General features: G+C 38.2%; 3 protein-coding genes and 1 long non-coding RNA gene across 5 annotated transcripts; 2 read left to right on the forward strand and 2 right to left on the reverse strand.

Annotated features, from left to right (window-relative positions):
* Nucleotides 1–530: 530 nt before the first annotated feature.
* On the forward strand, nt 531–13,804 carry LOC131790631 (carbonic anhydrase). Of its 2 annotated transcripts, none has more exons than XM_066162206.1 (8): nt 531–659; nt 8,502–8,578; nt 9,162–9,191; nt 10,190–10,500; nt 11,161–11,253; nt 11,337–11,397; nt 12,229–12,383; nt 12,944–13,804. In XM_066162206.1, the coding sequence occupies exons 2-8, from the start codon at nt 8,515–8,517 to the stop codon at nt 13,178–13,180; spliced, it is 951 nt and encodes a 316-aa protein (XP_066018303.1). In that variant the 5' UTR covers nt 531–659; nt 8,502–8,514; the 3' UTR covers nt 13,181–13,804. The 2 variants fall into 2 exon arrangements, with proteins under 2 accessions (XP_066018303.1, XP_066018302.1); XM_066162205.1 differs by lacking the exon at nt 531–659 and adding an exon at nt 3,828–3,982.
* On the reverse strand, nt 2,715–7,855 carry LOC136278926 (uncharacterized). The gene is made up of 3 exons (XR_010716639.1): nt 7,773–7,855; nt 6,698–6,806; nt 2,715–3,095 (listed from the first exon to the last, which is right to left on the reverse strand). It is a non-coding gene; the product is annotated as an uncharacterized lncRNA (long non-coding RNA).
* Nucleotides 13,805–14,759: 955 nt separating the features above from the next.
* LOC131790634 (carbonic anhydrase 2-like) lies at nt 14,760–19,455 on the forward strand. Its single transcript, XM_066162328.1, is given in 10 exon segments — nt 14,760–14,815; nt 15,136–15,168; nt 16,047–16,141; nt 16,451–16,483; nt 16,719–17,035; nt 17,713–17,805; nt 17,894–17,960; nt 18,666–18,829; nt 19,033–19,192; nt 19,195–19,455. Coding segments are annotated over 10 exon segments (1,044 nt in total). The 5' UTR covers nt 14,760–14,774; the 3' UTR covers nt 19,236–19,455.
* LOC131790533 (E3 ubiquitin-protein ligase RNF25-like) lies at nt 19,452–26,018 on the reverse strand. The gene is given in 12 exon segments (XM_066162327.1): nt 19,452–20,264; nt 20,267–20,305; nt 20,308–21,130; nt 22,082–22,216; nt 22,586–22,672; nt 23,134–23,247; nt 23,781–23,852; nt 24,036–24,105; nt 24,693–24,760; nt 25,194–25,290; nt 25,774–25,851; nt 25,955–26,018. Coding segments are annotated over 12 exon segments (1,713 nt in total). The 5' UTR covers nt 25,984–26,018; the 3' UTR covers nt 19,452–20,163.
* Between the last annotated feature and the right edge of the window lie 1,236 nt (nt 26,019–27,254).

A 27,254-nucleotide genomic window follows, 5' to 3' on the forward strand; every position in this document is an offset into this window, starting at 1 on the left:
TTTTGAGTTTTCCCTCATGTTGTTAGTCGATCTATACCGAATCTTACCATCTGGCTTCGTCATAAAGCAAAAAAATTAAGAACGTCGTTTTTGTTTTGAAAAGAAACAACAGCGCACATAAAAAAAAACAAACCAAAAAAAAACAATTATAACAAAGAACAAAGCATAGCAAAATTAAGATATCGGCGGAAACCTCTCTCTTAAGCTCTTGTCTTTCATGCGCTCAATTTTTTTTTATTTTTTATTTTTTTTGTGGGGAGGGGGGGCAATTAAATATAGTTTTCCGATGTGACTGAATAGCAACTTACAAAAAGAAATTAGCTCCTGCTGTGTTCGGTCATCATTAGTTAGACAGTTGCCGGAAGGATTGTACATAAGAACGCAGATATAACACAGTTTGAAAAGAAAAAAAAGTTTACACCTTAAGGTTCTCATGGAAAACTTGAAAGTTAATTGGCACCGCATAATAGGATCGTCCTTATTATCCAATCAAAATATTTGGATAATTTAGAACAATAAGTCGTTCATCGGGTGGTGTATCGAAGTGTAGTAAATGCTCACCAGTCCTTCACTCTTACAAGCTCGGTTCTCACTCCATCAAGCATCTGTATCATCGGCTGCTCAAACTGAAAACTGAAAGACGGCTTGACAGTTTTAAGGTAAGCTTTCGTTTAATCGTATTTTTCTTCGTTTAAAACAAAACACCCTGACACACAGACTACTCTTGGAGTATCTAGCTACAGAAGGCAGAATGAAGAAAGTAAGAAACACTCAGTTAGTGGCACGCACCTAAAGAACTTCTTGCGAAGTGGCGCCTTTGGTATTTCGAAGTCGCAGATATAATCATGGTCACTGCACACCGCATGCTACGTAGCTAGCATCCTTACCTTAAACTGCACCACTGATCACCATAAAACCGTAAATGTATCGAATCCCAAATCGTGTCGCCAGAAGAAGCACAAGGTAGTCTTTCAACGCTTTACATTGTAACGCGTCATTGCTTTCCAAATTCCGCCTTGGAGTAGACTTTTATCGTGTTCCTTCCGGTGGGAAAAGCCTCTTTTGACTTAAGCCTCTTAAAGTAACCTTAATTTCGAGTGTGGTCTATGAAATAAGGGTTCGAAATCTGTCGGAAGGTTAAGGTGGCGATGCACCCACTGCACAATCTTTATTAGAGTGTTGCCGAGTTATAAATACCAACGTAGTTACGGAAATTCAATAATGAAAACTGAAGTCACCGAACTCGTTTCAAATAAGTTAGAGGCACATAAGGCTGAAATCAAGACTGTCATCTTGAGGTTTTATTATTACTATGGCAACCTTAAATGAAACAAACTACTCGACAAATAATTGGACTTTCCTTACTCCAATCTCGTAAAAGTGTGAGAATATCGATTCTTCAAAGAATTGGTGTTTAAAAGAAATTTTGTACCATAAGACACCCGTACACTGAACTTGCATTTATGTGGCTGTGATTAACCGATATAATCAAACAACTTTTGAAGAGTCCTTTGCAATTTTTTGGTTGAGAAACTCAAAACGAGCTCGGACAAAATCACTTGAAGTGTCTCACTTTTCTTGTTAGTAAGACAGATGCTGCTCTGTGTACACTTTTGAATCCATAATTATGCAAAAATTGTAAACAAGATGTTCCTTCAAAATAGGAATTTGTTTTGGGTAGCGCATCTTTGCAATACATTACGTTCGACTCCCCACAGCTTGGAGCCTAACTGACTCAAACATCCTAATAATTCAGATAACTTACACCAAAATCGATATCCCTGAATTCCCGTTACCCATTCACTGTAATTTAAACCTCAGCAACTCGAACCCTCGATGACTCAAGCCTCCAGCAAACAAGTTTATGTTTCCCTTCAGGGTATTTTCTAGACTATAAGAACTTACCATGTATACTAAAAAGTTGACATGCTTAAAAAAATGTCGCGGATAGATTACAAGTCAGTAAAGGAATATCATGTGCCAAAGCTAGTCCGATTTTAGTCATTAACTCTGTTGAAAACTTAGACAGCGACTTTTCAATCATTGTTTCTTGGTAGGCTCTGAACTCATTCTTCATCCACATTTGTTGAATACAAATGGAACTTTCATTAGTGAAATTTTTTCACTTTGTCACTAAATAAAAATCCAATTGGTTGTTGAAGCGGCGAACTTCTGTCAATTATTAGCCCCTAGTGATCATCTTTATGCTGGTCACGTACTCCTCTGCAACGTTTGGAAAAGCTCGCACTATGTGCCAAATGGATTCACTCGGTATGCTCAGAACGTTCCCGGCCATTGTTTTAGTCATTGTCAACATAGGAATGTTGATGACAATTGAACTCCAGCCTCCCTTCTACACGCCTCCGAAACGCCCCCTCATCGCGGGTGATTTACTTACGCAGCAAACAAATTGAAATATTCTCTGTTTCAGAGTTACAAGAAAAAATTTCTTCCTTTTTCCTTATCTCTCCCGTCCAAGAGAACATCGTGTATGATTTAATGGCTTTGTGGTTCTCTTGGTCAGCGGAAGATAGCGACAATTCGAGAAAAGAAGAAAACAGAAGAGAGCCACTTTTTAATTCCAGACAGAATCGTTTCCGCTGCTTGTCTCGATTGACACTCTCTTCTAGCATGCTGAACTGACGAATTATATCTACTTCACTCAACGTCTTCGAAGAAGACAGCAATTTTATTTATTATAAACACGTACACTATGGGGTTATTAAAACAAAGAAACACTATAAAGAGAAAAACGCTACAGGGCACATTGACACAGTAGACTAACCTCGTTGTCATTCTCAAAATCTGGCGAAGGTGCAACTAATATTATTGGTTCAAATTTACTTAACCATCATCTTAACTTAGCGTGGGAATCTTATGCTGTCAGATGATAAAAAAGGAAATACGATAGTCTGTCATTATTTCTTTATATCGAGCGCAGCTGTCAGATGTTGGTATCGCTTGCGAAGGAATGTCCGTGTCTTTCAGCATTTTTTTAGGACGCATGCTTTCTGCGTGTCCAACATGCTCACCTTGCATGAACAACATTACGTAACCTGCGTGCACTTGCCTTTCTGTAAAATCACGACGACCTCCTACAAGACAGAATCAAACAAACAATATTAAATTATCCCAACAGTTAAATAAGCCGGAAAACAAACCCCGTTTTGACGGACATTCACACAGTATTTAACAAGTACTTCGGTGATATTAGGATCTCAGGCAAAATTGAAAATTTACACGCATGCTGGGAGTTACGAAAACTTGGCGACAGTGTAATTACACGTGGAACTCATCATTTCCCACTAATCTTCTTTCTCTAGCCACTAGATAGAGACTTTAATTGTCATACGGCAGTCTCGATATTGCTAAAAACTCACATGATAGATGTGAAGGAACCCTGAGAGATGCAGAGACTGTCTGCGGTACTTTAACCCTTTCCTTCCAAAAATGATCTATACTGAAATTCTTAACAGATACTAAGGACAAGCGATAAAGAGATGTCCTGACAATGGTTTAGAGAATAAGATTTTAGATCTTGGAAATCAAAGGTAAACATACCTTTACTCCCCTCCCCTCCCCTACTCCTTGTTTTAGAAACTGGTGGTTTTCCAAATATCTCCTTCATTTCTCATGTTAACCTTCAATTTTATTCGTCGTCTTCGATGTTATTGACTAAAGGAATGAATAACACCTTGCGTAATGTTTGACACAAATGCGCAAAGGCAATACACCCATTACATGATGCTGCGGAAATCAACTCCAATTTTTTGTTCATAAATTAAATCTGCGGGTGGCTGGCTGCGAACAATCAAAATTCATCGAAAGCACTAGGTCATGCACAAGTCATGGTTCGTGACGCTGACCTATCTGAAATATATTAGGTTTGTTCGAGGGCTTTCAAGCCATTGCATGTTCCGCACTCGTCTCTTTTAGTCCGGATACTCTAAGCTGTTGATCACACCCTAAACTACTTCGCAAGGTAAAGTGTTTAATAACTTTTTTTTTTTTTGCTGCATAGTCAAGAATGATCTCAATTCTCTGTGCTGCTAACAGTTAATAATCGGCAGAGTTGACAGTTTCTGCATTAAATGATCTACAGTGTCATTAGAGATAGGACGCGCTTGACGTTTTGCACCTATTTTGTTCGCAACCACGAGCGCGCTACGCGCTTAAAATTATAACCAATGTTAAGCTTCTCTCAGATGCCTAGGTAGAAATTTTGTGAACCAAAGAGTTATTTGGGCAAGCTATCTTTTTGTACTTTAGTAGACCCTAATGCATGCCACGCTCTCCTCGTCGCTGGTTGATAGTTTCAGTGAGGAATAGAATGCTTTTACGAAGCTTTCAAACTAAACTGTTGGTGTGGTACAAACGCTTCAAATCATGTTTTCCTCCAAGACAAATCTGCAAACTCGAAGCGTTTGCGCTTAAAATTTGTGACGTGACATTGGTAAATGTTTTCTTTAGTTTCCCTCATCTCGTCCAGTCTTAGAAATCGCTTACAGTTTCAAAACGTCGACGTTATGTCCAGGCAATCGTTTGATAGGACATTGTGATAACCAAATATAGGAACATTTCATCGATTAGAGAAGTAATCTAGGCGAGGTCAGATTAGTCATATTCTTGACTGTCCACAAATATTTACGTCGCAATTTTACCACAGATTGTTATATTACTGAAAGTCGCTGAAAAGTACGATAGGAATCCTTAAATCCTAAGGTCTTCAACAAATCTTAGTTGAGCTGTGTACTTCTAACTCAAGGTGTAGTTTTTGATCAGACAGGAAACTTAAGAGCTTATCAAGAGACGCAGGAAATTTTAGAGGAGTTAATCGGAGGCGCAACACGATATGCTTGAAAAGGCAAAATTTCAAGGACGTGATAAGGAAATTCAAGGTATGATGGCTATTTAGTGGTTGCGCTCTCCTTTGTGTAGCTTCCAATTGCACCTAGTTTCGAGTCGGAATTTGATGGATTAAAAACATGTTCGATAAATTTCGTTTCTACCAAACTAGATGCATGCTTCTCTCCTCACGACACTCAAAAAGACAAAGAGCAACGGAGTGGATTGTTTAATATTTACGAGATGGTTTTTAATCTCCTATTTGATAGATTAGTTTTTCAAAATCGATAATGCTTCCTTATTACATATTACAGTTGTGTGAATGCCATTCCGCCTGATTTGTAGGAGAAATGGCTTTTAACGAGATCAACGAGTTTTTTTTTGTGTGTGTAGATAAGAATTATGGCTTAAGCGCAGACAGGGTAAATTCTTTGTCCTATACTGCTAGATGATGAGATGGTTTTAAACAACTTCAAGAACAAGCAACAGAAAATATTTGCGATTTTAAGACCTATGGTTGCAGACTTTTGATAAGCATATCACTGCACGGTTAAGCACGTTTAAAAATAGATAAGTGATTTCCTTGAACAGCTTTTTTTTTTAAATACATGACTCTAGTTGGGTCGATAGACATAACGGCGCCAACGAATTTTTTTTTTTAATTGAAAAGAATGAGGTTTTTTTTACAGACTAAAATGACCTGTTGTGTAACGTCTTTGTGATTAGATGATTAAGGTTGAGTAATTACGCGAAAAACTCGTTTGTGCTCCGTTCATGATTTCACGAGCCTTCAGAATTAAGTGCGTACAGTATATCACTTCGCTAAAGAACTATAAGGTTAACCAAGTCTCGGAGCCTTATGTTTTAAAAATGTATGCGTAAATGAAGACGCGTAAGTGGTAACTATTTCAATGTATGTCAATATCGTGTGCTTCAAACCACAAAACCACAGATGTCAACTTATCAATGTCACATTGTACTTTACTAGATAATTCCTTTCATCATCAAATCCGAAATAGATGCCAAACTACTTCCCTACAAACGATCAACCACTAAATTACCAATTCAAATATTGGAGGAATACTTGAAGCAACTGTAGATGTACACTTGGTAGGCTACAACTTGGAACAAACTCATGTAACCAAAAGGGGTTTACAAAGCGGTCTTAATGATATAGAGAGAATACAATTAAACGCCTTGGGATAAATTGAAACGCAACACTGTCTAGATAGATTATGTTGGAAACTTGACGAGTGAACTTGATGGTTTTAAAAGTCTAAGGCATATGTTCGCTTACTTGCTTCGTCAAGGATTGAAACCTTAAAAAAAGTAAAAGAAATAGTCATTTTTTTTTCAATAAAACTAGAGCAGCATTGCCCACACTTCCATGGCTTTAGGTCAAAGAATGGTCGTCTTTGTTTTCATGTTGCCGCGTGATACACTGCGTGGTCGAATTGCCGTTACGCCCGAAAGGTTAAAACGCTTGGCGCATGATACCCGCGTGAGTTCTTCATGATTTCCACCAAAACTCGTGAACATTCGTTTACGTAACTTTACATTCACAGTCTAATAGTTTTGTTCTTAGGAATGAAACCCTCACAATTGCATCACACTGTTTCACGGGACTATAAAGTTCTAATTATTCATGAGCAGCGGGTAATTAATCAAGCTGTTTGTATATGCACTCTCGCTTATAAACTCACCCAAATATCAAACATAAACCTGTTAGTAACCTAAAAAATAACTGCTACTACCTCACCGGGAACCTTGCGGTTAAGAATGCAATTCTAGCACTTCCCTAGAACGAGGTTAATCAGCCTCAGGGCAAGTTTGTGTTGGAAATTTTTCTTACTTCATGCAGTAAAGGATAATCAGATGAGGCAACACATATTTGACAAATCTTCTTGACAGAGCAATCACGTCAGTCATTACATTGCAATAACAGGATGTTGATAATGGCCCTGGCGAAAAATAACATTTTACGTATTAGGAGAAAAACAATTTTGAGAACTAAATACATATTGTGAGAGGGACCGTACTCGAAAATCGACTTTCCGGCATTTCCTAAGAAAGAGAGGGAAAACTGAACGTGAATGATACGAAAATAAGGCGCGAAATGGTCGGAGATTACAGTAGATGGGGAATACAAAGCCAGCAAGGCAGTTCATCTTTAACATCTACCCTTATTGACTTTAAGTTTTTTCAGTAAGTTGTTTTTCTACTCACACCAGCTAAATGACGTTTTCAGAGGCTTTGTTTGGTAAAGTGGTCGATGCTATTCAAATCTTAATTTGGGGACTAAATATAATTTGTGGTCACAATCAGCACGCGTCATTGAATGCGTTAGATTTTTAATATCTATTTCGAGGCGATCTCTAAGACACTAGTAAATGGTTAGATGAAATTTAAAAAACATTTGTACCTGGGAAATTGACGATTGATGGTAATCTTATGCTTCTCTTTAAAATCTGATAATTATGTATTTTCCGTTGTATGTATGAAGACATTTGAAGACGGACCCTATCCTGAAAATTACGAGAATGTGGCAACGCGCTAAAATCTTCGTAATGCAGAAAAATCTGACGCGTTTACGTTGCCTGTGCGCGTGACACGCTACGCGAACTTTTAAAAATCAACCAAATCGGTGTTATTTTATCTTGAAACGTAAGGTGAGTGATAGAAGATGTAACCATGATCAGGTAAAGTAGCTCAATCATGTACGAAAACCATTTCATATGATCACCACTCTCCTACTTAGCCGTCATAAAAAATTTTCCGACATCAAGTACCAACCTAAACCAATATAATTCTCCGCTAACTCTCGTCATGTCTGCTAGATTAAGTTTTGACTTTGATGGGACCATTCATTGAGAAACTTCCCCTTGGAGTAAAAATGTTCATCACACATCCCTTAAAGAAACAATTACCTAAACGATTCGGTATTTTCTCTCGTGTTCCTCGTTCGTCAGTCTTAACGAAAACGCTCCAAGGTCCTGTGTTTTGCTTTCTGCATATCATTTCATCTCTCACAATATTGAGCATGCGCAACTGTGTCGGGTGCCACTCTCTGCGCACATGACCACGTGATTAAAACACACTTTGGCGGGCGAGGTGGTTTACGGGATAAAATACTCAAATGAAATGTAGTCTCGCTTACGCATCACCGGCTCAATCGATACGATAAAAATAAATCTTTCAGATGAGTCGGAAATTTAAGCTATCATAAGCACCCTATAAGATGTTTTTCTTTAGGCGGCTATGCAAATTTCAGCTCGCTGATAAAGTACAAACAAAACATTACCCGGATGTAAGTAAATATTAAATAGCTACTGCGCACAAATGCGCTTGCGATAAATTGAAAGTGGAACCGATCAAGATTGTCACTGTTTCGTCTATCAATGGGACATTATTGCCAACCGCCAATTTCCTTTAGATTTTGAAATTTGTTTCAACCAAAAAAGGTTTGATTAATGTAATGTTCGTTTTCAACCCGAAAAATTTTATTCAAAGCGAAAATTAAGCACGTCTGGACAAATATTGGTTTGGAGCTTAGCATTACAGCTATCCTCACATTATTTGAAAGACTGTATATAATTTCCTTTAATTACAATGTCTGGTAATTCCTCATGATATTTCTTTTCTGAATTTTTTTTCAGGTTAAGAATAATTATGGATCGTCTTTTCCTGGCTGTGTTTCTATGTGTCAGCTTGATGCCGCTTGCTTTCAGCGCCGGTAAGACTCCAGAATTTTATATACATTCATTTGTTTTCCTCTTCTCTGTTTTTGTTACCATTTGTTAAAAGGAGATTTTATATTTGTTTGAGGTCTGCAATCCTCGCGAGATCTTTCAGTTTTGCGTCTCTACCGAATAAACACCTTGAGAAAGATGGGGATTTGCATACATCTAAACATATTATGTATTGCACCAGGTATTACACAAAGATGTCAAACCAAGTGAATAAAAATTCATTTGAATTTTCTTTGTGATATCAAAAAACCTCACAGAGTTGAACGTACACGATGACTTTTACCTCGTAAATCTGTGATGCAGTAGTTCTACGTCCCCGAGACTATCAAGATGCTGGCTGGTGATGAAAAATCCGATCATCGTCCGAAATTCGCACCTGTAATACAATTTTGAGGGTCCAAATGTAATCTAAAAATTAGATTGAAAAAAAATTATAAGGTTCGCAGTGAAGGATATAAAATCAGCATCTGTATCTTTCTGTAGCGGACAATGCCCCAGAGTTCCCGTTGACTGTACATGTACACTCTGTGAACTGTTTCTGATATTACTTTTTTTGTTTCCTCATAGATTGGGACTATGTCGTGGGTGGTCCAAATGGTAAGATTTGTTAACGCTATCGCCTAAGTAATCCTTTATTTCGGTTTCCTTGTGAATCGATTGGTTAAAATTTCTTATTACGAAACAAAGATATGGCCAATATTTAACGATTATTCCGAGAGCGCACGTCGGATATGAGATGGTAAGTACCCAACAAAGCGCTTAACACCGAGTTGGTCATGACCGAGCTTGTCTCTAACAAGTGCGAGTGGAATAATTGTTTTTATTAAATTCTCCGCCTTTCGTTAATGCTATGGCAGCTTAATAAATTTGTTTTAACTCTTAAAACTGAGAAACACTTAGGTGCTTGTTTCCATACACGGGATGTGAGCTGATAACCGGAATTGTGTGAACTTATGAGAACACTCAAAATTTTACACTGTCATCCGAGTTTTCAACCGATTTAAATATACCTCAATCGGTTGTTCACGAGCCGAGACTGCCGAGTAGAAAAAACTTTGGAAGAAAATAGAAGCCAAGGGGATCCAAGAGTGAGGGTGCCTCAGTTTACAGATGAAAAGAAACTTTGGCGGGCAAATATTTTTAGACTTGTCTCTTTTTACGACATGTTCTAGACATTTTAAAGTCAAACATACCTCAAAGAGATTGCTAACAGGTTGTTTGACTCCAGACTCTCTCCGAAAATATCGGGCCAAAATAGAAAACTGAGACATCTCAGCTCACACGCATAACGGCCAATAATTTCATTCAAATTTTCTTTTGCTTTATATTTTGGACATGGCAGACCCAAGTGCGACTTTGTAGCTAGGAATTTCGGGAAACTAATTCTGCAGTAATTAAAAATCGTCTTATGATTTTGGATAAAGATGAAAGCTCTTTATGATCATCGACAACATGAGCTCCTGATCATCCACCTACAAACAAGAGAATAGTATTCTCTTAATATAAACTAAAATAATTGTCCAGATTTATCTACAGAATAATAAAAATTATTGCTGCCCTCAGCTTATCAGCATAGCGTATTTGTGTTTCTACAGGCCCTGCAAATTGGGATAAGATATGCAAAAACGGAAAGAAGCAATCTCCCATCAACATAGAAGTGGCCAAAGTAGAATATGCAAAGATGGAGCCTTTTAAGCTCACCAACTACGACATGAAGCCGACAGACGACTATACCCTCATAAACAACGGCCATTCTCTGCAAGTTGGATTCGCTGGGAATTTTTTCAACGTTAGCGGTGGGGGATTAGTAGGAACTTATACCACCGTGCAGTGGCACCTTCACTGGGGAGAAAATAATAATAAGGGATCTGAGCACACAATGGACAATAAAGCATACCCTGCTGAGGTTAGTAAATAAGAACGTACTTTGTATTTAACAACTGTATACTGCCTCTTCCTTTGTTTACACGGAGCAATTCACGAAGCGAGAACGTGGTGAGGAGGGCTAGGTGAGTAACCAGCTTCCTACACAACAACCCCCCTCCCCTCCCTCCTCACACACCCATAGTAGGGGTTCTTCTCTTACAATGAGGGTTGGCACTTTTAAAACGTACAACAATTTGTCTCCGAGGTTGGCAAATGAAATCAAACAAGCAGTTAGGGTAACACAATACACAGTGGCTCTTCCTCAGCGCGAGAGATCGAAGGGGAGAATTTCAAGGTTGTTTACACTGCCTAGTAGAACAAGCATAACATTTACCCCTCCCTTCTTACCTTTCGTTGGTAGAAAATTTGCGCTTTGTGGCTTCCGTGTGCGGCTTAAATGACAAATTGGAAAGGAGGAGACTTTCAACAAATTCAACAGTATATTTTTCAGGAATTGAAAAACTACAAGTGTAATCTTGAGTTCTAGTGAGGCGAAGAATTTAAGGTGGAAGTTATTCTTATTGGTGTCAAGTTTTAGAATACTTAACTAGAAATTAAACTTGACAAATTGCGAATCCTGATTAATTTAAAACTCTAACTTAAACATTTAAAAATTTGTTTTCACTTTTTCCTCGAACAGATACACTTTGTCAGCTACAACACCAAATATCCAAACATAAGTACTGCAGTTGACAAATCAGACGGTCTTGCAGTCCTCGGTGTGTTCATTGAGGTACTTCCAACATCTCTTTTTTTTTTTCTTTTAAGTAACTTTCGAAATGTTTTTTCTGATATTATGTTATTTATTTCTTGTAGGTTGGAGGTGAAGATAACGCAGCATACGGATTTCTGAAATATGTCATGAACGTCACAAAAAGTAAACCAGGCTTTGTGATTTGATCTTATGTTCAACATCCTTAATGTAAAACTGTGCTGCGCTGAGCTGTAATCAGTAAGGAGTGGTAAAAAGGCATGCGCATAAACAACGTAGACTTACGGTCCTTCAATTTGAATTTGAGCTCAAAGTTTTCCACGACACCTTTTTTTCATGTGGTCCTCAAAATACCAGTTATCATTTTATTCCAAGTCATATCCTGAGTAATTCATTTAGTTATTGATTCAGTCCTTAAATTTACAGTTCGACATATTTAGTTATTCACATTAATTCGTTTATTCGTCGATTCATTTCTCGTTCTGTTGTTCAGTATCGTGTCCTGTACTTCCCTATTTGTATGTCCACTTGGCCATACGTTTCTTCGACATCATGCTCAGTGCTCGAACCAACGGCCATCAATACACGGATAAACAATACCCAATCACATAGATGGTTGTAAAGAGTGTCGTATATACTATAAAACTGTCATCCCCTGTCATCTCCTCACACCATTACCCCTAAATGAGACTTATTAACGTCATGACAATTAAGAAAGTGATGTCCAACTCGAGAATTTCCTGACCGTTGAACAAATTCTCCGGGGAAGTAATAGGGAATATGTATATAGAGAACAGTATGGAGAATGTGCTCTGTGATGTCAGGGTGTAAAGAGTTCAGTAATTTTCTATTGTTTGGGTAAGAAGGCGTTCATTGGAAGAGGATAACAAATTTCTTATAATCAACTGCGCAGCAGACGACAATTAGAGATATTTGAGCTGCCTCAACACTTGCGCACTTTACAACTTGGCTAACGAGTTATGTTAATTCTTACAGAATCGAGCATAACTATTAAGCCATTCGAGCTGAAACCGATGTTTCCAGCAATAGAAAGGTTTTTTCGTTACAATGGCTCCTTAACCACTCCCGGGTGTTTCGAGAGCGTCACCTGGACGGTCTTCAAAGAGAGCGTCAAAATATCAGCGGCTCAGGTATATTACTGATGGTTATTCTTTGACCGTTAAGAGTGCCATGTGAAACAACGGTTTTTTAACTTTGTAAATATTTGTCAACATTCAATTAAGAATTTTCCAAATTGTTGAGAATTATGTCTCGGTCTGTAACCCCTTCCCTCTTTTATGGTATACTTTTGACTGCGCATGCCCCAATAAATGAAAGGTGAGGCATTGTTCAGGAATACGCCTAACAACCAGAAGGAAGTATCTCTTTTCAACATCTCTCTCTTTTTTTTTTTTGGTTTTAGGTCGTACTTTTTTAATAAGAAATAAAGTCATCACATGTTAGACAATGCCAAGGGCAAATGATATATGTGTATGAAGGGCTGTTTTATGATTTGGCCTTCATTAAGCTTTCACAGCTCTTTACGTTTTGGGAGAGTTCTTGACGCTCTTACTTGACAGGGTGTGTGTGTGTGTGTGTGTGTGTGTGTGTGTGTAGCGGGGGGGGGGGGGGGGAAGAGGTGGAAGAAAGGGAAACCTTTAGCAGTGGTTTAAATTCGATTACTATTGCCGTAATGTTTTTCTTTCTATAGATGGAGTATCTGCGCAAGCTCAAGTTCACAGACGATACACCGATGGTTGACAATTTCCGTCCAGTTCAGCCTCTCAATGGCCGCAAAGTTAAATACAGTGTCAACGAAACTCTTACTAAACCCACTAGTGCTTCAACAACAAAAGCAACAACAAAACCAGTTGCTGGTGCAGGCATTATTGACATAAGCGTTGGTCTGTTCTCACTGATGCTGTTGACCGCCCTGTTTGGTCGTTAACTTTCCGCGTCGCTCTGATGTAATTTTGTTTTTTTTTCAAATTGTTTTTGCAAGTTTTATTATTATCACTATTGTTTTAGGCGGTAGTTGGTACACTTAATGTGCTTTTGCTAATGTAATGTGATTTTCTCGGTATTTGGAAAAAGCAATTAGTTGGGTAAGAGATGATTTGTACCTTTTCACCTTTTACCTTTTCCCAATATCTGTAAACTAATTTGAAAGAGATGACGTCGATAGACCCAATTTACACAGACTTACCTACTCGCTTAGTTCATTTTTCCATTCAAGGATAATATGGACAAATGCAAGGATTTTATATTTTATTCTTTCACCGGATGATTTAGTGCGACGTTTTTTGCGTGCTTTTTTAATGTTATAGCTCTGTCACAATGCTTGTAGGAGGATAATTTAGACTTAAAGTAAAGATTCTGTTGCACGCAAAAGATGTTGACGTTGTGTTATCTAAGTGGTATCTTCTAAAAAAGCTTGAACAGACTGCGTCGGTGACGGCAAAGAAATCCTGGTGAATCAAAAGATTTTAGACGCATTGATAGCTCTTCGTGTGTTTTAAGACTACTTGTATTTAGAGCCGTCCTTGCACAATAAAAACGTGAAATAACCATATTTTGCGCATTTAAATGGCGAGAACCATAACAGGGTGCTGTCAACGTGAGCCGTTGGACAGAGGAAATCTGAAATTGGCGTTTTTGTAGGCGATGCTCTCACAATTGCTCAAACTCTCTCGATTATCCTCCTTGAAAGAACTGATGTACTATTTCGGTCAACTTCATCTCTAGATATTAGAGGCAACCCATTCTTTTCTTTACAATACCTGGTGAGAGCTGTAATATATTCCACATTGTAAAAGTAGACTAGTCGAAAAATGATTAGCTTCATCGGACTTTTGTTGGCAAGTTTTAAACTGGGATGATCGTGAGAACAGAGATCCTGTCCCCGCTCTCCCTCCTTCTCCTCCTCTTTTTAAGGAAGACCGAAGACTGGACCAGAGAAATTGGAGGAAATCATGCCTTCAAATAAGCCGCAAAAGGAACAGCATCAATGATCTCCCAGTTGAAAATGTTAAGGGAAAACTACTTTAATCTACTCCTTCGTTATCCACAACCTGCGATATCATTTACAACAGATAAACCACTCGTCCGATAGAAACGTTTACAACACTTGACCAGCAGAAATAAGTCGAGGATTCTTGCACTGCGTGCTTAGTAGAGTTCCGTAACATGTTTCCCAAAGTTTAATAAGTTGGTAAGAGGTCAAACGTTGGTGTAAAAAAGTTGCTTTGACTAGCCCAGTGTGACTTCACTCGCACATGCGCGCATAGACAGCCGGATGATAGGTGCGAACCTGGCTGCAAGGTTCAAACTTGAAATGTTAGCGGAAGTTAGGAAGCTTTGGGCCTAGTCGAAGTTTCTCGTTGGAGCAAAAACAATAACGAACACGCATGAGTCAGGGTAGGAATTTAAACACTGCACTTAGCTGTTAAACTTTCGCAGGTGATAAACATGTACCTCTTCTTCACAAATTTGACACATTATCAAGGAAAAATATTAAGAAGAATAGACAAAATCATCATCAAATGGATGTCGTCTTGACCAGTTTACCAGGAAATGAGGCTAGGTATGAGAGCTAGAACTCATCCACTACTTTATATATTGCATTAAATCTACATTTCGAGAGCTGCGCTCCGCTCAACAGAAACAAAAATCCAATTTGTCCTGAAATGAGAACACTGATATAATGTTCTGCACTGAATTCCATTCAAATTATTTCGGTTGTTTGGCAAAACAACTCTTCAGGGTGCGATGCTATTTACATTCTTAAGTATTGACTGTTTGACCAAACAAGGTAAATGACGTGGGAACCATCCGAAATAAAAGACGTCTACATGAATCAATTAATCGCATTCCTCTTTGTACCTTAAACACTTCGCATACTAGGAAAGGAACACCAAAACAGAGTTCGTCTCAAAGGTAAACCTCTTATTTTTGAGCAATTCAACGATAGTGTGTGAGTAATTCCACAGGTAACTAACATTTAATCATAAGCCTGCGTAGCTGGCAGATTTTAGGGTGCTAGATGACATTATTACACGTGTCGAAGCTGCGAAAACGAGGACCGAACCTTGAAATCGCTCTTACGGCCTTGCTACTCGATTTCAAAACTAGAGTGAACTCTAGACAGCTGTCTACATTTGGCTGAAAAGGGTAAAAGCCGTTATTTAACTGTCAAGGCTAATGCCAAACACCAGAGCCAAACCTATTAAGTTTTATAGCCTCCTAACCCTGTTTGAAAAAGTAAGTCAAAGTAAAGGTTTCGAGGAAATTCAAATGATATTTCATTGGCTGTTTATGAGCTCATAGACGATGCCTAATGTTAAGGAACACACATGGCTGCATGTCTCGCTATCTAAATTTGCTCATCGGTGGAGTGATTAGTCATGCAACGAGATAAGCTAGTGCCAGGAGAATCCATTCACAAAGGTAGAAAGCAGAAGTAACAACTGTGCTTTCGTTTCGCCCCTCAAAATGCACATCGGACCTTAGTTCTAAGATTCGAATCACTTGAGCAGTTTAAAAAAAATCTGTTGACCTACAGGAATTAGTTTCCAACCTCTGCTTATAGTAGGGGACTATAAGTCACCGGATATGATTGGGCCGGAGCGCTCTTTTATTTCAAATGATATATTTTCCATTGAGGGCAAGAGCTATTAACGTCGAACCAAGCATTCTCTTTGAAAATCGATAAAAAGGTATTTAATATTCCAAGAAAAGTTCTGAAACAAGATACTTGTCAAAAGAGATACGAAACTGTAACTTAGTTATTAATATCAATCGTTCTTCCTTTAAAGACTTTTTTTTCAGGTAAATTTAGCTATGAATAGTTTTCTGCTGCTTGTTCTCCTTTGTGTCAGCTGGTTAACTCTGGGTGTTTTTGCGGCCGCTGGTGAGTAAACAAAAAAAAACTTCTGTTTTGATTAGCCGTTGAATTTAGTTCAAAGGAAAGTGTATGAGAATGAGCTAATGGGAGAATATCAGAACTGATTTGTATTTTCCATGATGTTCTCGAAGTTTAACTCTAAACCTCTGTTGTGAAGTGTTGTTGTGAAGCCTTGTAGAACCTTGGCTGCTTGTGATTCTTAAAGCACCACCAAATTAAAGTGGCACTCGTCCAGCCACGTCACTAAGTCGATATCTAATTTGTATTTTATTTAATTTAAAAAATAATTAATAATATTTTTATTATATTTCATAGATTCGTGGTCTTATACTGGGGTAGACCAAGATGGTGAGATTTTAAACATACTCCCAATTTCTTAGACTTTACGACATAAATTTCTGTAAATTATTATATTGCTTCTATACTACATTTCGTCTACTAAAGCGTTATCAGAACTCCCGACTCTCACATGCAAATCACGGTAATTTTCTGTGTGGTTACCGTTTTAATTCTTTGTTTAGAACAATTGTTATTTTAGTATTAATGTTGTCTCTGCCGTCTCAACGCAATTGATGTGTTACAGGCCCAAAAAACTGGACAGGTACCTGCAAATCTGGAAAGAAACAATCGCCCATCAACATAAAAATGTCTGACACTAAGTATGAGAAGATGACCGATTTCACACTCACGAATTACGATCGACCCTCCTATCTCAATTTCACGGCTACAAACAACGGTAAAATTGGAACAGTTGTATTTAAAGTCCCTCCGAATATCTACAACGTTAGTGGCGGAGGACTGGAAGGTGTTTTCACCACCGTTCAGTTCCACTTTCACTGGGGGTCAAATGATTCAATAGGATCAGAACACACTTTGGATGGGAAAGCGTTCGCTGCTGAGGTACGTAAATAAAGAACGTACTCCGTCTGTACAAATGTGCAAATTAACTTCAACGGAGTGTGAGCGCGGAAAGAAAGGGACTAGGAGTGGTTGGTGAGCTGGCTTCTCGTCGTTATGGGCTAGTGTCTAATTCACTGGCGATTCTTCTCAGGGCATCCAAATATGGACTATATATGAGCCTAGGACTAAATGCTCTACTCCAACTAGAACACTGGGTACCATGTTGTTTTATGACTCTACATGAAATTTTAAACGTACTTCGTTACATGTACACCACGATCCTTTAAAAAATTGGTTCCAAAAAGCCCTTCCATTGGGGCACATTTAAGACAACTATGGTGGGAAGTAGATGCGAGATAAAACCTTTAAAATTTAATTTCCAGACTTCAGAGGAAGTTTTCCAAACTTAAAGAAAGCCACAGCTCGTTAAATGTTAATCTTTGGTCTTTCCTTAAAGTCCTTGAAACAAACGTTAAAATAAATTTACCAAAAAGGAAAGGTTCACTACAAAGAAAATTTTAAATTTACTTTTCCAAGTAAGGGCAGAGTCCCATAGTGCTTAACTTAGCTGATCCGACGTGCAATTAAAAAAAATTGGGTAACCCCGCTTGAAAGCTTGGATACCTAAAATTATTTTCAAAATTGATTGACTTGAAGTTCTCGTTTTGCTTGAAAAGTTGCATTTCGTCAGTTACAACACCAAGTACTCAGGATTTAAGGATGCAAAAGACGAACCAGACGGGCTTGCCGTGCTTGGAGTGTTCATCGAGGTAAGGCAAAAATACTTGTCACTTCATTTGAATGCACCTAAATGCATAACAATAAAACGTGATCTATTTCTATCATGTCTTGTTCCAGGTTGGCGATAAAAAAAATCAAGCATTTTCATTTTTAGATGAGTATCTCGGTGAACTCGTGAACAGCAGTACGTATACCAGTCTCTTGTACATTTGTTTCCTTGTCCACCGAAAAACTAACCGGTGGAGGTCATTACCCACAACTTTCACCGACATTGAGGCGAACAATTACTTTTGTTTACATCAAACTTCAGTCAATATACCGAAAATGGTCGAAAATTCAACCCTTAACGTGTGACTGTTTCATATCGCCTACTCGGAGGTGAATAGAACTTGCTTATGATTTCCCAACCAGCCAATCATCTGTGTGATGTAAGCTAAAAGCGTTTGATCCCACAGGTACAAGCTGCAACGTAAGCAACGTCTGAAACCTCTGAACTCCCACATGAAGAAGTTAAGGAGACTAACAAAGGGCGGGGGTTGTCTGAGGCATTTAAGCCCCTTCTTTGTATAGAGATATGGATAATTTAAAGCAACGAAACAACCCAGCATGCATTGTAATGCTAGTACAATGCTAGTGTAGGGCCCTTCAACAGAAAAATCTTGGTTATCATAAACCCCCTGTACAGTGAAAGTCAAGTCAATCTCAATCAAGTTTGTCATTATTCTTCCCATTTAGAATTTTGATTTCCAAGGCAATCTTTTACCCGCTGTGGGGGAAAGAGGACAAGTAGTAGGAGAACAAAAAACTTACTTATCTTTCACGCTAATTTATTCACAAGGATATGCTTCTCTTATTGCCTGACGTGACTTACGTTACTCTCTGCTCACAGGCTCGTTAGTAAGTAACATTACTACGTTTGCTCTGGCACCTATGTTGCCTTGGACCACACTTCATAAGTTCTTCCGGTATAATGGTTCCTTAACAATTCCTGGTTGTGACGAGAGTGTCACTTGGACACTTTTCAACGACTTCGTGCAGATCTCACGTAAACAGGTAACAAAGAGAGGTCTTCTAATCCAACAGGACTGAATTTAGAACACAGCCCACATTGTCTACACATATAAGTTGGAAAACTTAGGATGGCTCTGGCTTTGCACAAGATTCAGTTTCTCGGTTAACAAAATCACTATTTGCCTGAGCTAACAGCTTATCAAATAAATATTGAATTGGCGTAATAATTATGTTCTTCGTTACAGATAAGGTATTTACGCAGCCTCACATACGCATCACGCAAGGAAATGGTTAACAATTATCGTCCAGTACAGCCGCTCAACACAAGAACCGTGAAGAACAGTTTTCTACATCCCTCTTGCCCACTGCTAAACTCTGCCAGCAACATCATCGATAGAAACGCTGGCTATTCTCACTGTTGTTGCTCTCTGCACTCTTTAAACACTGATTATATTCGCAGTGAACATTTTCATAAGGTCTCCATTTTTTAAGTAACTTATTTGGTTGTCGTAGCTTAGACGCGTGTAGACACACTTGTACCAAGAAGCTTATCTATCTTTACCGAATTCTGTCTGAAGACACTCAGACGCAGAAACCAATTTCAACGGAAGACAATCAGGGAGCCAAGCTATTAAGGTTTTCCAACACGCTTTGGAGTTTTTTTTTCCGAATGGTGTTAAAGTAAATAAAAAAATAATTCAAAGGGCCCTTGGCATCTTGAATATAGAAGTTTTCTGCACTTGCATGATGAAGATATGAGAGTGATCTTTGAAGAGTAACGCAGCAAAATACCTCATAAGAAAAGCCTTCATTAGTTCTTAGTGTTTGTTTTATTTTTACCGTGGAAAAAATGATTTCTCCTGAAAAAAAAAAAAAAAGAAAACAAGAACAACAAACAAACAAACAAAGAAAAACCAAAGGTCTCCGAAAAGAAGGCTACCATCACTTCTTTGCTGCAGTTACCCATTTTCTCCGCGTCTTGCATTAAGTACGCAATTCCTCCCCCCCCCCCCGCACGAAATCGGTTAATGAGTTAATGAGTTAATCAGTATACCTAGCTTACTTCTATTGATGGCGTCAGCGAGCACATGGTGCTACGCCCTAAACTTTTACAGCCCTACCTGCGATACCTAAAAAGAAAAAAAAATTAAGACAACAAAAGTTTCTCTGGCTAAAGTGGACATTAATTTCCAATCTAATCAGTAGAACGAACCGCCTTTAGACTACAAGTTTTCCTTCGCATTTCTTGAAAGTGAAGCATTCCAGTAAGAATTATTTTCAACCCAATTCAATGCTACGGTTTTATCGCAAACTAACTAAGTTTTAACTGGAACGGAAATAAACAAAACAATTCTGATTTTGCAAGCTGCCATTGTTCAGCTTGTGACTAGCGGACTTGTCATCTGCCCTGCTACTTCTACTGGGTAGCCAAGCCCTGGGGAAGGTGCAGAGTAACGGTGTTCAAACCACGGAGGGGTCTATAATTATTTGTGGTTTGCACGCATCCTCCTTCATCGTCTTAAAATTCTCAAAACCTGGGGGTGATTTGCGAACTTTGTGTTTCCCGTTTGTCTGTTTTCGTTTGTCGCTTCGATTTTCCTCGAGTTGCTGGTCAACGCTTTTTTTCTCGGGTTTAGCTTTGCCACTTTCTGATGGCGCAGCCCCTTCGGATAGTTTCCCAACCACTTCTCCAGAAGAGGTCTCATGTGTATTGGCAGCCCCTCCACCCTCCGTGGTTCCGGGGGTACTGGCAGTGGAAAACCTGCCTCCACTAGACTTCCCTCTTCCCCGCCTGGCAGATCTTGGCTTTTCTCCGTGGAAATTTTGTGACGAGCCACTATTTCTGCTCCCGTTGCTGACGTTCGTCACAGCATTCTCCAGGTTATCTGAAGGAGTGTTCACCTCCGTTTCAAGTCGGGTTTGAGAACTCTCTGATTTATCTTCGTTCCAAAGCGCGAAGCCTCCCCCCAGATTTTCAGAAGGTTTTACAGGTTCTTTCTTCTTTAGCCTCTGTTCGGAAGTTTTCGACCTATTACTAGTGAACTGGCGTTTTCTGTCGATTCTTTTTCCACAATGGTCCGATTTATCTTCGCCCGATCGATTTCTAGTTTTGCGTTCGGAGTGCTGACGAGTCCGAGTGGTTTCTGAGTGCTTCAAGAACTCTTTCTTACCATCTGATCTGTCTTTATAGACAACATTACCTAATTGGCTGGTTTCTCCAGCTATGCCTCCCTGCTTGGGAGGATTATTTTGAGTGAGTTCTGCTGAGGAGTTATTTATTATATCTGCTGTCTCGGGCCCCGCAGAGGGCTCGTTTTCATGTACTGCCTCCTCCTGACGAACCTGTTGAGCAAAAAAAATGATTAGGCGTGAGTAACAAGGTTCTAAGAACAGGAGAAATTTCAAGAAATCCACCTATGAAGATCATCATACCCTGAAGAAAGATTAGTAAGCAGCGTCGCTAAACAACCGTGCTACCTCAAATGCAACCACCTAGCTCCACCAATATTCACTAAGCACAATTTTTCTTTTGAGATCATTTATCCTCATTACAGCTGCAGATCAGAAATAATCTGCTAGAGAGAGATGTAACACTTGTGGTATGAGCATAACTCTCTCTGCACAAAACAAAAATCGTTCAAAATACTTAAATTAAGACGTAACAAAATTAAGACGTAACAAAATGTAATTCAAGATTGAAATCTTTGAAGCCCCAGTAAGTAAGGTTGATAATGTCACCGCTGATGAAAAAGGCGACGCTCATAACAATAAACGATTGTGAATATATGAAAGTCATATATTTAAACTGCGGATAAAGACGTGAATATAAAAGCGATCTTCGCAGTAATGAACACCACTTGAGCAGTAGTGAAAATAAGGCCTGATAAAAAGGTCATGGGTTCAAATCCCGTACAGGCCTGTATTTTTTTTTTTTAGGCCTTTTTTTCACTACTGCTCAAGTAGTGTTCATTACTGCGAAGATCGCTTTCATCTTCACGCTTATAACAATGATAACAATTAGAGCAGTTTTCAGTTTAGTATCGAAAGTGACCTTGGATTGCTTCGGTTTTTCTTTACTTCGCTGTGATTGGTTCACAAAACTAGCGCCACCACCATCTCAACCCAATAAGATGTCGAAGTAAAATAAATCTCCACCTTCGCCACTTGCGTTTTTCCGCGGCTATTCAAGCAAGTAAACTATTACTTTGAATTCGCAATAAAATAATAACGATGGGGGAAAAGGAGTGAGGCAAATTAAGTCAACTTGTCCGCTGTGGCAATTACAATACATACCGACGTTATATCGATCAAAAATCTGTTTCTTTCTTTTTCCAAGTCAATCACTCCTCCTTTCCTTTTTTGTTTTTCATACAGCGACGACATTTCTCTCTGGAGTTTCTTGATTTCTTCACTGGGTTTGTAAACAAACTAAACAAGAGATAAACTTTAAATAGGCTTCGTATCGGGCAAAAACGTGTTTGGAGATTCATCACTTTAGTTATCCCTTGACTCAGAAAGAATTAGTCTGGTCATTCCATGACTGAAAGAGAATTACTTTAGAAAAAGCACAACGTAACAACCTTAGCATATGAAACATGAAAAGAAGGATAAAACTGGTCAGAGGGATTCAATTTTATCATTGAACATCACTCAGTAAGACGAAGGTGTTTGCAGTCCTGTACATGAATTATAAACATCAAACAGAACTGTCATATCCCAAGATAGAAGTTGGTCAAAAGACATACTAAAGTTTGATGGAAAATGATATGACAAAGTAAGCAATTATTGTCAACAAACCTTCTCCTCATTCACATCATTAGAAGCCAGAGCCTTGAGTTCTTCAAGGTTGTAAGCAATTGCCATCCGGCACATAGGACACTCTACCTACAAATTTGACAATACATTTACCAATTTATTGTTTTCCTGACTAGTACAACAGCAGTACAATATATACTGGTTCAGCTGAAAAGTGCACCATGCTGTTATGCTAGAAACTTCATATAGAGGCCACCCTTGTGACTTAAAATGTGTCTTTTGTGGTTTAGGGGAATTTGTCTCACAATGAAACAAAGTTAGTATTGCCATAAAGGAGGTTTCTCTTTCCCAGAGTTATCAGACATGAGTGGTCCAAATGAATAATGATTTCTGTTTCTTTGATTGAAAAGATCACTGTGCTTTTGATATAATATGGGATAAAGTATACCTATTTAAAGGGAAAATTTTTAAGTCTGCTTCATGCACAAGCTTTTCTGTGATTAAAATCTTGTGCAATTGTTTGGAAGCTAGTAACCCTTCCAATATCTGCTTGACCACTACTATTTAAAAAACTAATTTGATAAACTCACCTTTGTGTCATCTTCAGTTTCCTTTTCTAGTTGGAGAGAAAATTCTATGAATCTTGCTAAGCAGCCACAGTGAAAGTAATGGTAACACTCTGTCTTTGTAAATTTGTGTGTATCCTGTATACATTGAGGAATGAAAAAAAAATGTTAAAAGTGTTGTTGCTGTGATCAAACTTTATGCATGAAAGTCACCATAAAAGTGACAAGAGTGGACTGAAGACTTTTCAACACTGACTGTAACAGATGGTTGGAAAGTAACAGAGACTTCACCCACATACTTCATACTCTTGCATTAACTGAAACTCTACTTGACCTTTGGTTTAGCAATTAAATATTGTGGTCTAACATGATAATGGATAAATGGTTCAGCTATAAATGTTGTTAGCTGAGCAAGCAGAATGTGGCTTTTGATATAATTCTGACCATTTCAATTCTGAAGTTTACCAGGTAGAATTTATTTGCTAGGCAAAACTTAAACTATTATATTTGATGACCAGGACTTTGCGAAATGTTTTTGACATCTTTTCAAGCTGGGTTGGAGAGGTGGCTGTATTTCTTTTATCTAAAACTTGATTTATGAATAATCTTTACCATCACATATTGAAATTAACTATTGATTAAGGTTTCAAAAAACATTTTCCTAAACTCACCTGAAAATGGCTGAGGCAAATGGCACAAGCACAGCTGGGCATGTTATTGTCAGTTAAACTGTCCTTGGCATGCTGCAAAAGAGTTCATGCAAAGGAAACTATTTCTCTCCACTTAGTAGTGATGACAATAGTAATTAATGCTATAGAGTACACAAACACAAAAGTCTTTTCCTTTAACAAGATTGTATTTAGAATCAACCACTTCATTTCACTTAACCTACAGTGTAAACCAATCAATCGATTCAATGAACTGACCTCAATAAGTTCATACAACATAGGTCTTCCAAGACAACCCTCTGCGAGTGCTCTAAGGTTGACCAAAATGCTACAAAATGCACAAAAACATGGCCATCAGAATCATTTGATTTTAAAAGCTGGAAGTGTAGAATCTTCTTACTTAATATGCAACCTTTCAAGTTAATGCTTTAACTCCTAAGATCTGATTGCTAATTCTCCCCTATAGCTGCTACACATTTCCTTGTAAATTAGTTAGGAGAACTTGGTGCTAGATCAAGATAACAGCTTCTACCTGATAAGTTTGAATATCCTCATTACCTGTGTGCTAAAGAATGTATGGATATTGTAGGGAGAAGTTTTATGTCAATCACTTCTGGGAGTTAAAGGATTAACGACTCTGACGAACACTTGTTCAAGTAGGTGACACTGTCTTTATACATGCTTTGAGAAATCAATGCAAAGTCAACATGTTGTCCCAGTTTACAAAAATATTCGAACATTTGTGTATTTGGAGTTCCAAAAATGAAAAAAAGGGCTTCTCAGGTTACCAAAAGGAAGTGGTCATTGAATGCTCTTAAATCACCAATCCAAGGAATTTCTAATGATCATTGCTTATTAGCATGCCCTCGATTTCTTACAATGTTGAAGAATCAAACAATTGTTAAATTTTGCTACCTGTCAACATGGGCTTCAGATAATCCTCTGGGTGTCTTGATGTGAATGGAAGGTAATTCACACGGATACTGTTAAATATGACAATAAATGTTACTGCAAGGTTGATATAAAATTGATTTTGTGATATAACAGTTGTAGCAAAGAATGATACTTATAACTTTAACAAGTAAAATAAGCAAGAAAAAACAGAGGGAAATTTTAAGGCTTATAAGATGGAAGCAAAAAACTTAACAGCAGTTTCAAACTGTGGAATATACAAAGATCTGGGTAAAAGATCAGGAGAATGGGAGGGCATACCATAAATCTCCTGTAATAGTCTTTCTAATTCAAGAAGTTCATTCGAACTTATGTTAAATAGGTATATGGTAGTGATCACATATGTAAGTCCCTGTTTTCCTTTTAAGAAAAACTATTTGTTGAAACAAGTCAATTCATTCTGTCTCTAGACCTTAGCTGAGGGCTGAGTCACCAAGAAATATCCTACACTATAAAGTTACATACCTTTTTTGGAAGGTGAATAAGTAATGTTAGACATACAAAACGCTTGTCCTCCTCATCTCCTGTGCTTGGATGAAGCAGAACACTAACAGCTGTGGGTCTGAAAGAAGTAAAAAATCCAGAAAAAGTATTTTGGTATTTCTTGGATTTTAGGGTAGAGAAACCAGTCTTTCCTTCACGCTCCTTATCATGATAGTATTCATGAGTAAAAGGGCTTAAAATGAAAAATCCAGTGGATAACAGAATTGCCACTAAACCTTTAGTGAGAGAAAAGTAGAAGAAAAAAAAGTTAAAAGGAAAATCACTGGCAGTCACATTAGCATTAAGTATTGCAAAATAGGCTTGGTAGCCTTTCCGTTTTGGAAAATAGTAACAAACAATGAAACCATGGTTAGTGCTATCACCAGTATTTAAAAAAATTAAGAATCCATGTACGTGTACCATGCCCTTTTATACCTACACTTATCGAACTGTTATGTAGTTAACAATAATCTCTAACCTTATGCACAGACATAATCAACCCAAACAGCCTTCTCCATCGGTAATTATCTATAAAGGAGATGATTAGGCGCTGCGCGCTTACCTCTCCTTTTCACTTTCCACTGTTAACTCGTGAATGTAAATAGCCGACAATAATTCAATCTCTTCTTCGAGAGAATAGCTGCAAATTTATGGAATAGACTTATGGTTAATATAAACCATATAAAAGGTACAGATAATTACGCTCGATAAACATATTTCAAACCAGAAATGTCTTCATGTACCTTCCATCTCCATCCACTGTGGCCGCCATATTGCATCATTAGTCTGCACTCTTACATGTCAGAACTCCTACTGATTACTTGTCTTATCTGAGCAGGCTCAGAATTCCAACCAGCGAAGGGCACTGGGGATAGTTTACAAAATTATGCAATTAGTTAGTTCAAAGAATATAACGATACATTGGTTATGAGATTTTTCTTAATGGTTCCCCCATTTCTCTCTCCACTATTAACCTTCCCTTCCCTTTTCCTTCTTTAGCTCGTGGTGAATTTTCTACCATTTCTCTTTCGTCTTTTTAAAGAGACACATATTTACTTGAAAAACGAAATTCCCAATTTTAGCGCGCGTACTTATCTATAATTATTAGCATAGGAACGAGACAGCATTGTTCTGTCAAAAATAAGACCAAAGAGCCAGTACGCAGGAAGAACCGTATTTAATCTAATAACACAATTCGATCTAAAATACAAAGAAACCACGTTGGCAATCGGCCTTACAAGTGTTCAAAACAAAAAGAAAGTTAACCGTAATAACCTGAAATCAACTGAGAACTTGCTTCTTGACTGCCTCCGTACTTGTGGCAAATAACTGGTTAGCAATATCACAATAACTGGTTAGCTTGGTTGAAACTGAACTGAATAACTAGTTTAAGCGTCTTAAATTAAACGTTTTACGCGACAAACATTGTGATAATTATTACGATGTATGAATTCAAACGGAGCGCGCGCGGAGCAGCAAACATAAACAGCGCGCGCGTTAAATTTAACTATTAGTTATTTCACAATTGGTTAATACGTCAGCGTGCGTTTATCGAGATATGAAGCACGCGGGAAGTTTGGAGGGCACGAAAGATGCGTAAAAGAGTTGCTCGAGGCGTAGTTAAATTTAACGCGCGCGCTGTTTATGTTTGTTTGCTGACGTCATGAGCGTGCACAATAGGAATATGAAGCACGCTCGCGCAATTGAATTTGATCGGACAAATTTACTAGCTATGTTATAAAATAAAATAAAATGAATGTACAGTGAAACAAGAATATCATCGAAGGAATTGCATTCTCGCAAAAACTGACTATGAACTATTTATATTATGCTTATCAACATCAAACAACAACAACCTCTGTGGCTAAAAATGTCGAGAATTTCTGATCTTGAAACTGATGTACCTTCGCAGGATGTAAATTGTACAAAACGTCATGAGAAGCTGCGTTGGTTTTTAATCATGTCAATGGTGTTTCGACTTAAATCAAGAGTGCACTGACTTCAATGGAAACACTGCCAAAAGATGATCGTCTCTAAACGCGC

This window comes from Pocillopora verrucosa, chromosome 2 (genome assembly GCF_036669915.1).
Source record: "Pocillopora verrucosa isolate sample1 chromosome 2, ASM3666991v2, whole genome shotgun sequence".
In the NCBI taxonomy this organism is placed as follows: Eukaryota; Metazoa; Cnidaria; class Anthozoa; order Scleractinia; family Pocilloporidae; genus Pocillopora; species Pocillopora verrucosa.

What these genes read in the sequence shown, in the direction of transcription:
- LOC131790631 (XM_066162206.1), top strand. Translation starts at nt 8,515, where the DNA reads ATGGATCGTCTTTTCCTGGCTGTGTTTCTATGTGTCAGCTTGATGCCG. An exon ending in TGTCGTGGGTGGTCCAAATG is followed by an intron (nt 9,192 to 10,189) that starts GTAAGATTTGTT and finishes GTGTTTCTACAG; the next exon opens with GCCCTGCAAATTGGGATAAG. An exon ending in TCCTCGGTGTGTTCATTGAG is followed by an intron (nt 11,254 to 11,336) that starts GTACTTCCAACA and finishes TATTTCTTGTAG; the next exon opens with GTTGGAGGTGAAGATAACGC.